General features: G+C 34.3%; 2 protein-coding genes across 3 annotated transcripts in view; one reads left to right on the top strand and one right to left on the bottom strand.

Moving 5' to 3' along the window:
• Nucleotides 1-7,326, top strand: part of LOC100180941 (transmembrane protein 135) — an 8,964-nt gene extending 1,638 nt beyond the window's left edge. The window contains exons 2-13 of one of the 2 annotated variants that reach the window (XM_002129435.5): nt 1,121-1,260; nt 1,817-1,906; nt 2,237-2,270; nt 2,327-2,392; nt 2,778-2,824; nt 2,879-3,022; nt 3,567-3,633; nt 3,938-4,093; nt 5,547-5,690; nt 6,043-6,141; nt 6,220-6,287; nt 7,013-7,326. In XM_002129435.5, coding sequence (XP_002129471.2) covers nt 1,121-1,260; nt 1,817-1,906; nt 2,237-2,270; nt 2,327-2,392; nt 2,778-2,824; nt 2,879-3,022; nt 3,567-3,633; nt 3,938-4,093; nt 5,547-5,690; nt 6,043-6,141; nt 6,220-6,287; nt 7,013-7,172 — 1,215 coding nt within the window. In that variant the 3' untranslated portion in view covers nt 7,173-7,326. The remainder of the gene's footprint in view (nt 1-1,120; nt 1,261-1,816; nt 1,907-2,236; nt 2,271-2,326; nt 2,393-2,777; nt 2,825-2,878; nt 3,023-3,566; nt 3,634-3,937; nt 4,094-5,546; nt 5,691-6,042; nt 6,142-6,219; nt 6,288-7,012) is intronic. The other variant, XM_002129414.5, reaches the window with a different exon arrangement.
• A 631-nt stretch (nt 7,327-7,957) lies between these two features.
• The window catches only part of LOC100176160 (midasin), a 5,766-nt gene continuing 2,420 nt past the window's right edge, over nt 7,958-11,303 (bottom strand). The window contains exons 5-8 of the mRNA XM_009863725.3: nt 10,558-10,746; nt 10,038-10,134; nt 9,461-9,621; nt 7,958-8,289 (exon numbers count right to left, since the gene is read on the bottom strand). Of these exons, the coding sequence (XP_009862027.3) occupies nt 8,158-8,289; nt 9,461-9,621; nt 10,038-10,134; nt 10,558-10,746 (579 nt within the window). The 3' untranslated portion in view covers nt 7,958-8,157. The remainder of the gene's footprint in view (nt 8,290-9,460; nt 9,622-10,037; nt 10,135-10,557; nt 10,747-11,303) is intronic.

Genomic DNA, 11,303 nt, shown 5'->3' with positions numbered 1-11,303 from the left:
AAAGTGAAATTTAGATTAATACTTGCGAAATTTATGCTAAAGTAATGTCCTTGGGCAAAACACTTAACAGCAATTGCTTCAACCCAGTGGTCACTAATGGAGTGTCTAAATTGTCAGACATACAGAAAAACCAATCACGCACAAAGTTACGTTTGTGGTAATTCAAAAGGGGCATGAGGTGTATTAAACAGAACACTCGTGTTATAACGACTGTCATTTTTCCTGCCATGTGAAAATAAAGCAAAATTCATTCATTCAAGCTGCACCCCTGTTAGTTATATGACAATTATAAAGCCTAAATTTTAATTTTAACGCTGCATGTGCTAGACCAGCGTTTCTTAAACTGGGGTAAATTTACCCCTGGGGGTAAATTCTAGAGGGTAAATGAGCTACCAATCGAAATCCACATCAGTTGACGGGACCGAAAAATTGTGCCAACTGTAGTACTTTACCAGACATTGAACAACTCGTTGCCAAAAAGCAAGCGCATCCGTCGGTAGGGATGCACATTACAGAATAATTAGGTATTCTAGGATATCCTAGAATACTTTATTTCGAATCTAGAATTCCGAATCTAGAATTTCGAATCTTTTCATATTTATAGGAAAAAGAAATTTTACCCACAAAAGTCAGTTTATTGACCCTTTCATAGCAGCCTTGTTGGGTCATGAGCTGTAAAATGATCAAAAATTGTACTATTGGGTAGTTTTTGCGTCATGAAACGTATAGCAGGCTATGAAAAGACGTTACGAAACGTTTACTCTCGAAAGTCCCACAAACACAAAAATATTTTTTTTCAAAATTAATAAGTTTCAAAAATTGTTAATATAGTGTATGAGATGACGTGTAATGACGTCATTAAACAGAATACCGAATCCCGTAATAAGATTCGAATCTCATGGATTCGAAATTCTGTAATGTGCATCCCTATCCGTCGGATTAAATATAACTGATGTAATTAGTTGTTTTCACTTTTTAATAAATGAGCGCCATATTACATATTGGTGGTAATCTAATAAACATCTTTATTAAAAGGGTAAAGCATACAAAAAGTTTAAGAACCACTGATCTAGACTTCCAAAAGGTTTTTCTGCAATTCACTTAAATATATGTTCAACAGGTAACTGGATTGGTAAAACTACGCAACAAGAAGCATAGAAACTTGAAAGAAATTAGAAAACTATTCAGGGATGTTTTACAGTCAAGCGTTTTTCTTTCTGCCAATGGAGTCCTTTTTATGAGTAGCTTCTGTTTTTTCAGGTGTGGTAATTTGTTACCTATTACAGAAGGACCGTATGTGTATGTACATAATATATATATATACATTTATATACGCTGTTGTTGCCAGGCATATTTATATAGTAGGGTAGGGGAAGATAAAACACCTTTTCATTCTATTTTCTTGACCAATTTGGTGGTAAACAAAAAACATTCACAGAATCGTAAGACTGTATCCTCACGACTTATAGACAGTTTTTAATTGTTTTAAACACGACCCGTATATTTGGATATAATGTTCCAAAGGTGTCCCATCTTCCCCACTCTACTATAAAAATATGCCTTTTTCCAGCTAAAATTTGTGTAATAAAAAATACTGGCGTTTTGACGTAAGATTAAGGTTGTTTTATCAGGGTAAAATGTCACTCTACACTTTTCTTTTTCCAAGTGTGTTTTCACCCTTATAAAAACGTTCTCAATAAGAATTCAAAATGTCTGTTAGCAAAATTCTGCCAGATAAGCCAAAATACAAATACAGCAGTACGCTTAACTTAGTCTCTTAAATTTTATGAATTTATTTATATTTTAATCGTTTCAGACATTTATTTGGGAAATTCTACGGCTGGCATGGCCTTCTGTGTGGATTTGTTGCAGGGTACTTTAGTCTTATTATTGAAAGAAAATCACGGTAAGCCATGCAATCTTAATAGCAAGCTTTATGTATTTTTATATCATTACTGGTGTCTCCTGGATTTGTGGCGCAATACTCCATGACACTTAACTTAACATATTTTTTGGAGGGTAAACTACTTAAAACTATATTATAAATATATATTTTTCGGAGGGTAAACTACTTTAAACTATATTATAAAGATTATTTTCCATTCTGGCCAATATGTGTCAAGACAATTAACGGTGATTTTTTAGTTAAATAACTTAGTATAGCCTAAACTGTAAGGAATATTTTAGTTGGGTAACTTAAAACTTACTATACACTTATAAAGAATATTTTCCACAGACGAGGAGCACTTGCTTTGTATTTAACCAACTTGGTAAGTCTTTATATTTTTACATTAATTCATTTTCATGACTTGATTTTTGTATCCAGTCAGCAGAGATTATATTCCGGGCAGCCAAATCAAATGGACTGGTACATACCATACCAAATGGAGAGGTAATTTAAATGATATATCTTTTTAAAACATTACCACATGAGTTGGTTATAAAAAGGTAATTTACTAATTTGCTGCCCTTTTGAACTTATGGCATAAAACACTACACCCCTTTCCCTACACCATCATCTGCATATTTTTTTATATGGTTCGGTAGGGTAAGATGGGATACCGTTCAAGTCCATGCTTCCTGATTGTGTTTTGATCAATAAATAATGCTCATTTATTGTCATTCTTATTTTACCCCACCCTACTATTATCCCCCTTCCCCCCCCCCCCGATAGTATATATATATGGCAACGGCATGTCCCATTTTACCTCACTTTACTATATAGCCTATTTGCCCTATTATATTTATATATATATAACTTAAATTTTATATTTCAGGTTCTTTTATTTTCACTTGCAAGCGCTGGCTTCATGTCATTGTTCAGGTAATATTCATATTACTAATGCATTGTTACATCATAATAAGTTATTATTCACAGACAACGAGATGGTCTGCCAGAATCTATTCAAACCCTCGTACAGTATTTGGTGGGTAAGGTCGAAGGTCATGACCCTGTAACCAATGAGGTCAAATGTTCAAAGGTCATACCTGGTCGTAAAACACTTCTTTTCCTCAAAAAAATGTAACTAACTTATATTATGAGCCTTATGATAGGTGAATGAATGTAACTGCTTGATCCTCGTGTGGCGGGAAAACGACAGTCGTTATAACACGGGTGTTCATACACCTTGTCCCAGCTTACGAGCTACCATGTATGTTACTTTGTGGGTGATACATGAATGAATGTAACTTGCTTTATCCTCGTGTGGCTGGAAAACGACAGTCGTTATAACACGAGTGTTTAGTTTCATACACCTCGTGCCAGCTTACGAGCTACCACATATGTTACTTTGTGGGTGATACATATGGTTACTAGGGAAGAATCTTCCGGTACGTTACAGATTAGGCTGGTAGGAAGTGTTAGAGGTTGGTAGTTAGGGGTCAGTGGTTGGTGGTCATAGGGGTTAGTGGTTGTATGGGTTAGTCCGTTACTAATTAGGGGTTAGTAGATAACATAAGAGGAGGATTCTTCACTAGCACCAAATTTGAATACTGTATTATAATATATAATGAATACATTGGTATGTTTTAGTAATTTCTAATATTCTGTAATATTTTTCACACAGGTTTAACAGAACACCAAAGCATTGGTCATGTCCTCACCAATATGGTTGTCTGGGATATATAATTCAGGTAATTCATAATATGTTATGTTACATTACACTGCAATTTATATTTGTTTATCTAAATGCAGCTTATAAAGTTTTATTTTTTAAAGATTTTTTTAATATTTTTTACAAATGTTAAAAAAAAATGGGAACAAATTGAATTTTTTAGAAAAAATACACCTCATGTCACTTACGAGTTACCACAAATGTAACTAACTTTTTTTTTAAATACCTGACAAATCGATTGACCCCTAAGTGACCACTAAATTGGAGCAATTGCTGCTAACTGTCTTTCCTGTCACTGTTACATAACTAATACATCAACACAGGGCTGCCTGCCGAGGTTCGCTGTTGGATATGGGGTTGAGATGGCGTTAAACATTCTTCAAGTAATCAGGGGAAGAAAAAAAATAAAAGATTTGATCCGAATTTCAGGAAATTTATCGCTTGCAATGTTTCTTGGTGGATTCTCTCTTCTATTCAGGGTAACATAACATTATATAGTAGGTTGGGGTAATGTAGGGTATTTTTTTATTCTATTTCTAAATTTTCTTGTTCAATTTAGTAGTAAACAAAGAAAATTGATAGAATTATGAAACGGTATCCTTACGACTTCCATAGACTGTTCATATTTGTTTAAAATAGTAAATAAAATGATCAGGATATTTGGATATTATGTGCTAAGGTGTCCCATCTTACCCCACAGTACTATATAACACAAGTTTTTGTTTATCTCTTTGAAACAATAGCAAAGATAATTTTAATTAATCTGATCTTAATTCCTGTATTCAAGAAAATAAACAAAAATGATGTTCTGTTATTAAATTATTGAAACAACTAAGAGAATGAAATCAACAGCAAAACGACGTTCGTTAAAACACGCTATCGATAATAAGTAGTAGAAAAAACATCAGTTAAAAAGCGTGGCTGTTGAACGTAATATACGGTGACTTCAAATTGGAATGTCAAAATTAAGGCAAATTGTTGCTTGTTTAAAATAAGTCAATATCTCACTTTGTTTAGTTCCTATGCGTGGTGTATATCGTAATAAAATAACAGGAAATATTGACTAGTGATGGATGGTATGCGATATTTGACAACTGTTGTTTAATGTTTTGCTGTTGGTTTCCTTCTCTTTTTTCATTAAATTACATAATGTTCGATTCTTTGCTATCATGTTATGTGTGTATGATAATAACAGGGGTTCTCAACCATTTAGCTTACAGACCGGTAAAATTTCAAAACAAATTTTGCGAAACGGGTAGACCTTTAAAAAATAAAATCAACCTAAAATGTAACCACAAAAAAGTATGCAATTCAAAAGCAAAGAATGGAAACTTCAATTCAATGGGACCTTTCCTGCTGTCCTTTTGATATTATATGTGTTAAACATGGTTCTATTGACTGTTCTTGCATTTTGCAATTGAGATGTAAAGTTGTAATATATTTGGCGGACCGATATGAAATTTGGCGCGGCCCAGCGCCGGTCTACGGACCGTGGTTGAGAACCATTGATCTATAGCAGTGCTCTTCAACCAGTGTGCACAGTGCACTCTAGGTTGCACCAAAATATGCCAGGGGTGCACCAGTGCAAAAAGGTATACAAGGGTGCATCACAAACTTCAACAATTTTCAGCAATAATACTCTGTTTTGAACATTTTTAACAAATTTAGCCACTTTCCCACAGTGTTTTTTATATGAATTCTATATCTTGCATCACTGGTAATTGTGAAACGTCATTAGTTTTACGTTAAAGCAATCAGGGGTGCATGAATTTGTCGCAACAACTTTAGGGGTTCACCAACCCCAAAAAAGGTTGAAAGCACTGAGCTACAGCACAATTTTGTGACGTAACAATATATACTTTGTAGCATCAGTTAACTGTAAAAGTTATTTTATAATTGTTCTACATTGAATATAATATATATATTATATAGTTGACCAACTGTATATTGAGGTGGTTACACGGAAAAGATTCTCCTCAACTCTTTGGCGCCATCAGTGGACTCGTTGCCGGCAGTTCTTTCTATTTCTATAAAAGCCCAACCATAGCATTATATGCTATGTTTAAACTTCTACACGTAAGTGTCGATTTTTGAACCTCATTTTTGCCCCTTTTTGTTTAACACATTTAAAAAAGCAAAAAACAATAAAAAAGAAAACAAAAATTGTTTTTTTCTAACGATTTTATAATAGCCAAATTTATTTAAATTTTCTCGTATGATCCAACGAATTATAAAGTCCAGGCAGTAGTCAATAGCACCTTGAAAGACCCTGAATGTAAGTGTGAAAGACCTTGAATGTAAATAGGACCTTGAATTTAAAATTTACCTCGAATTTACATAAGACCTTGAATTTAAATAAGACCTTGAAAGTCCTAAGACCTTGAACATAAAACAACCCTATATCCATTCAACATATTTATTCGCACAGATCTTGTTACTGAAGTTGGTAGACAAAGGATATCTGCCAGATATTCCAAACATAGAACGATACATATACGCCACAATGCTTGCCATTATTTTACACACGGTAAGTTTTTTCCTACTTATTTCATATACAAGCAAAATGATTTAACAACAACAAAATTGACGCAATTTTACTTTCCAGGCTTGTGTTGGTCCTCAGTTCATGAGGCCAGGATACTGGAGGTTCATTAGTGGCGTGAGCGGAGAAAAGTAAGGAGACTTTGGATATTTGTTGATTGTTGGTTGACTAATGTTGCATATGGTGTCTGTGGTGTTATTTTATACACCAGGCATACATCTCATGCTCCTTTCAAGTTATAAAATGGGTGATTTCTCAGACACCAGTGTATTCCTACACCTCACATTCAAATTATAGCATGTGTGTACTTAAACACCTCATGCCCATTGTCAAGGTATATCATGATTGATGAGTGTCTTCTTGTACAACAGACACACATGATGTATTCATACACCTCATGCTCACTGCCGAGTTATAACACGAGTGTCTTCTTATTCACCAGACACACATAGTGTATTCATATACCTCATGCTCACTGTCAAGTTATAACAAGGGCGTCTTATACACTAAACACACATGGTGTATTCATACTCATGTTCACTGTAAAGTTATAACATGAGTGTCTTTTTACACAACAAACACACATGGTGTATTCATACATGGATACACCCTATGCTCACTGTCAAGTTATAACAAGGCTATCTTCCAATACACCAAATACACACAGTATGCTCACTGTTGAGTTATAAAATGGGTGTCATCTTATTCTTATACACCAAATATACACAGTATATTCATACACATCATGCTCACTGTCAAGTTATAACATGGGTGACTTCTTATACGCTAAAAACACATGGTATATACAAATACCTCATGCTCACTGTTGAATTATAACATTTCCATGATCCCACAGATTCCCGTTCATGTTCCGAAAGTTAATGGTCCCGTTCGCATCCCAGGCAATGACATTATATCCGGATTTCATCCCAAACTTAAATCCTCAATTCGTGAAGACACCAGAAGTCCTCCAGATACTTGCGGAGCACGGAAAGTTATCCGGAGCAAAATTTTAGACTCGTTTTATAATTTGACATTTTTTGTGTGTGTGTCAATTATGAATGATTGGAGTAATAGACTGTGCAATTTAAATGTACTATGCAGAACATCAGGGTATATCCTGTTATTGTGTTTTCCTTTTTGAATAATACATTAATTTGTCATCCTTTATATTGAAATTCACACAAACTGCTTTTATGGGTGTTTTAAAAAGGCGGCATACCAACGAAAAATCGAAATCTGTGTATTTATAGAAATACTTAAATGTGATCTAAAGGTACTGCTAAAGTTTTAAACAATGAAACAGCTTCTGAAAAATTTGGTCATGCGACAATGCATAGGGTTTTTCATAAGAAAAGGGCATTGAACATTGACTGTTTCTAGTTTCTCTATCTATATACGAATTTCATTTTCCATGGTATGCCCCTTCTAAAAGAAAGATGCAGAATTCGTATCATTCTTAGATCTTGGTGAAAAGAGATCATTTTAAGTTTTTAGTCATGAGTAAGATGTTTTCATCAAAGCAGTAGAAGTGCATTCAATCAGAAAATTGTTGTAACAGGATTGAGATACCATGGAAATGCAGTAAAAGATCAGAATCTCCTGGCATTCCATAAAGTAATCATTACTTTTCTCAACAAATGTTCTTTTTTTCTGCTCAAAACTTCCCCTCAACAAAATCTTTCTTTGCATAAAAAACACAAGAAATAATCTATTCTATGTGGGTGAGGTCCTTGTTAAGAACCTGAAGTTTAGGCCAGATTTGGCCCATTACTCCACAAAAAATATTACAACAAAACACTGAAAAGACCTCAGTTCTCCTTTATTTCATGGCCTGGTGACCACTATGATACCATCGTCTCTAAAGTACATGACTGTAGGAATAGTTTTTTTCTATGTGGGTGAGGTCCCGCAGCGTAGCACGTTATGGGTCCTAGGATTTAGGCCAGGATCGGGCCCCTACCCCTAAGAATAGTTACCCACGATTTTCACCCAGAATTCTCATTCATTGGTCACCACTTCAAACCACTGGCGAAGCGCATCACTCAGCGTTTCTGGCAACACATTTACATCTCGTATGATCACGTAGAACGGAAATGGAAAGTCGTTCATGTACGATCGGATCTCGGGTAACTGTACGAAGAAAATACTTAAATAAAAACTGAAAAATTGTTAATTAAATACCTCTTTTAGGAATTTTAATTACTATCTAGACATTTTTTTGAGTAATAAGCCAACTCTGGTCTAATCTCAGGTAAGTGCACAAAGAAAATACTTTGATAAAAACTGGAAAATTGTAAATTGAATTACTAGTCTTAGTAACGAGACATTTTTTTAGTAATAAGCCAACTCCGGTCTAATCTGGGGTAACTGTCTGGAAAAAATACTAAGATAAAAACTGAAAAAAGTCAATTGAATTACTTTATGTCTTAGTAATAAGAGTCTTCCATTAGTAATGAACCAACTCTGGTCTAAATCCTATGTCCAGTGGCATGACTTACTGTAGGACCTCTCTTATATAAATAAAATGAAACATGCTGGTCTAAATCAATGTTCTGGCATGCCTTATTGTAAGAACTCTCCCATATAAACACAATAAAAACATTACAGCTTTAATGATAAGAAAAAATGGAGGCCACGCAATACAAAAACTTTCAATCTTGTAGACCCTTATGTCTTAGAAAAGAAGAAAAAATCAAAAACATAACCTTGCTGATCTATCTAGTTCTATTACACATAGGTGAAGTCCTACAGTGTGGTTTACTTTTTTTTCTGCTCAATAAAATATTTCTCAGGCCTAAAAAAACGCACAAGAATATTCTATTCTATGTGGGTGAGGTCCTTGTCAAAGACCTGAGATTTAGCCCAGAGTTGGCCCATTACTGCAACAACCATATTACAACTGCATAGACTTCACCAGATATTGAAGCCTGTCGCTTCCCTGAAAGTAGGGGACAAGGAGTTTAATGGTAATGGATGGGAGATCTATCCTTGACAGCTTGGCCAAGCATATATGCTTCTGTCGAGCGCTTATACATGCAAAATATTAGGAATGTGCTGAAGTTGTAAAAGCTCCGGTTCGCCTGACCAGTCTCGTAATTTTTTACTAGCTTCACTTTTTTCATTTTGAACATTTTTTTTAAATTAAAACGCTTTTGCAAGCAACATTATTGCCATAGCATAAGGCTTGGCGCTCGGCCCAATTTTCAGAGAAGCGCCTAGCGTCGGAAAACGAGACGCTTGAGCGCGAGCTTTTGAGTTTGGGCTCGGCTCTGCACATCCCTACAAAATATATTCTGCTTACTTTTCCTGCTTCGTTAAAAACAGGGACTTTAATATCGAGAATCGAGTCTTTCATCTTTGGGTTGTCCAATATAATAAAAGCAATAAATATTTTTGAATCGACAGCGGTACGAATTGCATTTGTCACTTTTTCTCGACCTTCAATGTAAAGACCTCTTCCATCTGTAGGAATTTTGTAAAGTTTTAGTAAAATTCAATTTATTTAAAAAACATTTGTTTAATTGAAAATCAATAGTTTATTTAAAATTTTAACTAAAATCTAATAGATATGATTAGTTTAAACTGAAGTTTTGTCAAAAACATATTTTTTGTTAAAAATTAAACAGTTAAAAAAGATTAATTAAAATTCAATATATTTAGCTAAGTTAAAGTTAAAATTTATTAAAATTTATTAAAAAATTTAGTTTTGATTTTGTTAAAATTCAAAACAATTAGTTATAATTCGTCAGGTTCTGTTAAAATTTAATATATTTAGTTAAGGTAAAATAATTACTTGAGTTTTGGTTCAAGGCACTGGTAAATACATAATTGTTACACAAATTTCTATTGTAAAAGGTACCACACTACTAACCACTAACCTGATATAATGAGTAAAAGTTGGGACAATCTTGGATCGGCAGAAGAACCAAAACTTGCTCTTGCTTTTTTCATGTAATCCACACTTGTGTTTAAAAGCTAAAACAACGTATAAAGTTGAATGAATGTTAAATGTAACTTGTAAATGATCATGTCAGCTTACAAGCTACCACGTGTGTAACTTTGTGGGTGTTTTTTGGAGAGTAAGATTTTTTTTTTTCTGTATGACTGACATTTTAGACAACCCATTAGTGACCACTGGGTTGGAGCAATTGCTGTTAAGTGTTTTGCCTAGGGACACATACGTCCACATTATTAGCAAGGACGAGCCTTGAACCCATTACCTCTGGGTTAGAGAAATGTGCAAACCAACACATCTTCTACATTATAAGTCCTTGAGGACCTAAAACTTGGGTCAGATTTGGCTCATCACCCCAAACTAATATATCTTGCTCAAAAAGCAATATTTTTATTTTTATGTTACAAAAACACACATATGTATAACTAACAGTCAAAACTCACTCTTGCAATTTTCGTTTGTTTTTGTTCAAACGTACACTCGTGTATAATGGAGGCTCCTGATTGGTCAGTAAACGGCCTATCAAAGTTATGCAAAAGTTTTGTGTCGTCGCCGAAACTGCAAACACCAAGTTGACCGGCTTCGAGTGTCGTCAGCGCAGAAGAGACGACCGCAAGTGATTCAAACGCCAACTGGATGCAATATATGACATTTGTATAGGAATGAACGGAAGTAATTTATTTACCTTCACATGGTGGGGCATGGCAGTCGTTAAAACACAGGTGTTCTGTTTCATACACCTCATGCCCACTTATGAGTTACCAATTTTTGAGGATTTTTTATGTTTGTATATGTTGTTGCTGCCATGTTTATGTATTATAAATGTGAAAGAGATCTTCTGACATTTTTATTTGGATTTTGAAGAACTAAAGTTCCTTATGGTAAAATGAAAGAACATTTCTTTATAAAATAAAAGTATTTTTCTTTCGGAGTTTTTGTTTTTGTAATCTTAAATGACTGTTACTTTATCTTGTCATACAAAATAATGGTACTGAAAATCATAAAAACACATTTATAATGAATGTAACTTACTTTATCCTTGTGTGGCCGGAAAACGACAGTCGTTATAACACGGGTGTTCATACACCTTGTGCCAGCTTACGAGTTACCAAGTATGTTACTTTGTGAGTGATTATTTTTTTTGGATCTTTTTTTCATTTTTATGTATGGCTGATAATTTGGACAACCC

Source organism: Ciona intestinalis, unplaced genomic scaffold, assembly GCF_000224145.3.
Source record: "Ciona intestinalis unplaced genomic scaffold, KH HT001191.1, whole genome shotgun sequence".
NCBI lineage: Eukaryota > Metazoa > Chordata > Ascidiacea > Phlebobranchia > Cionidae > Ciona > Ciona intestinalis.
This window is presented reverse-complemented; position numbering and strand designations above follow the sequence as displayed.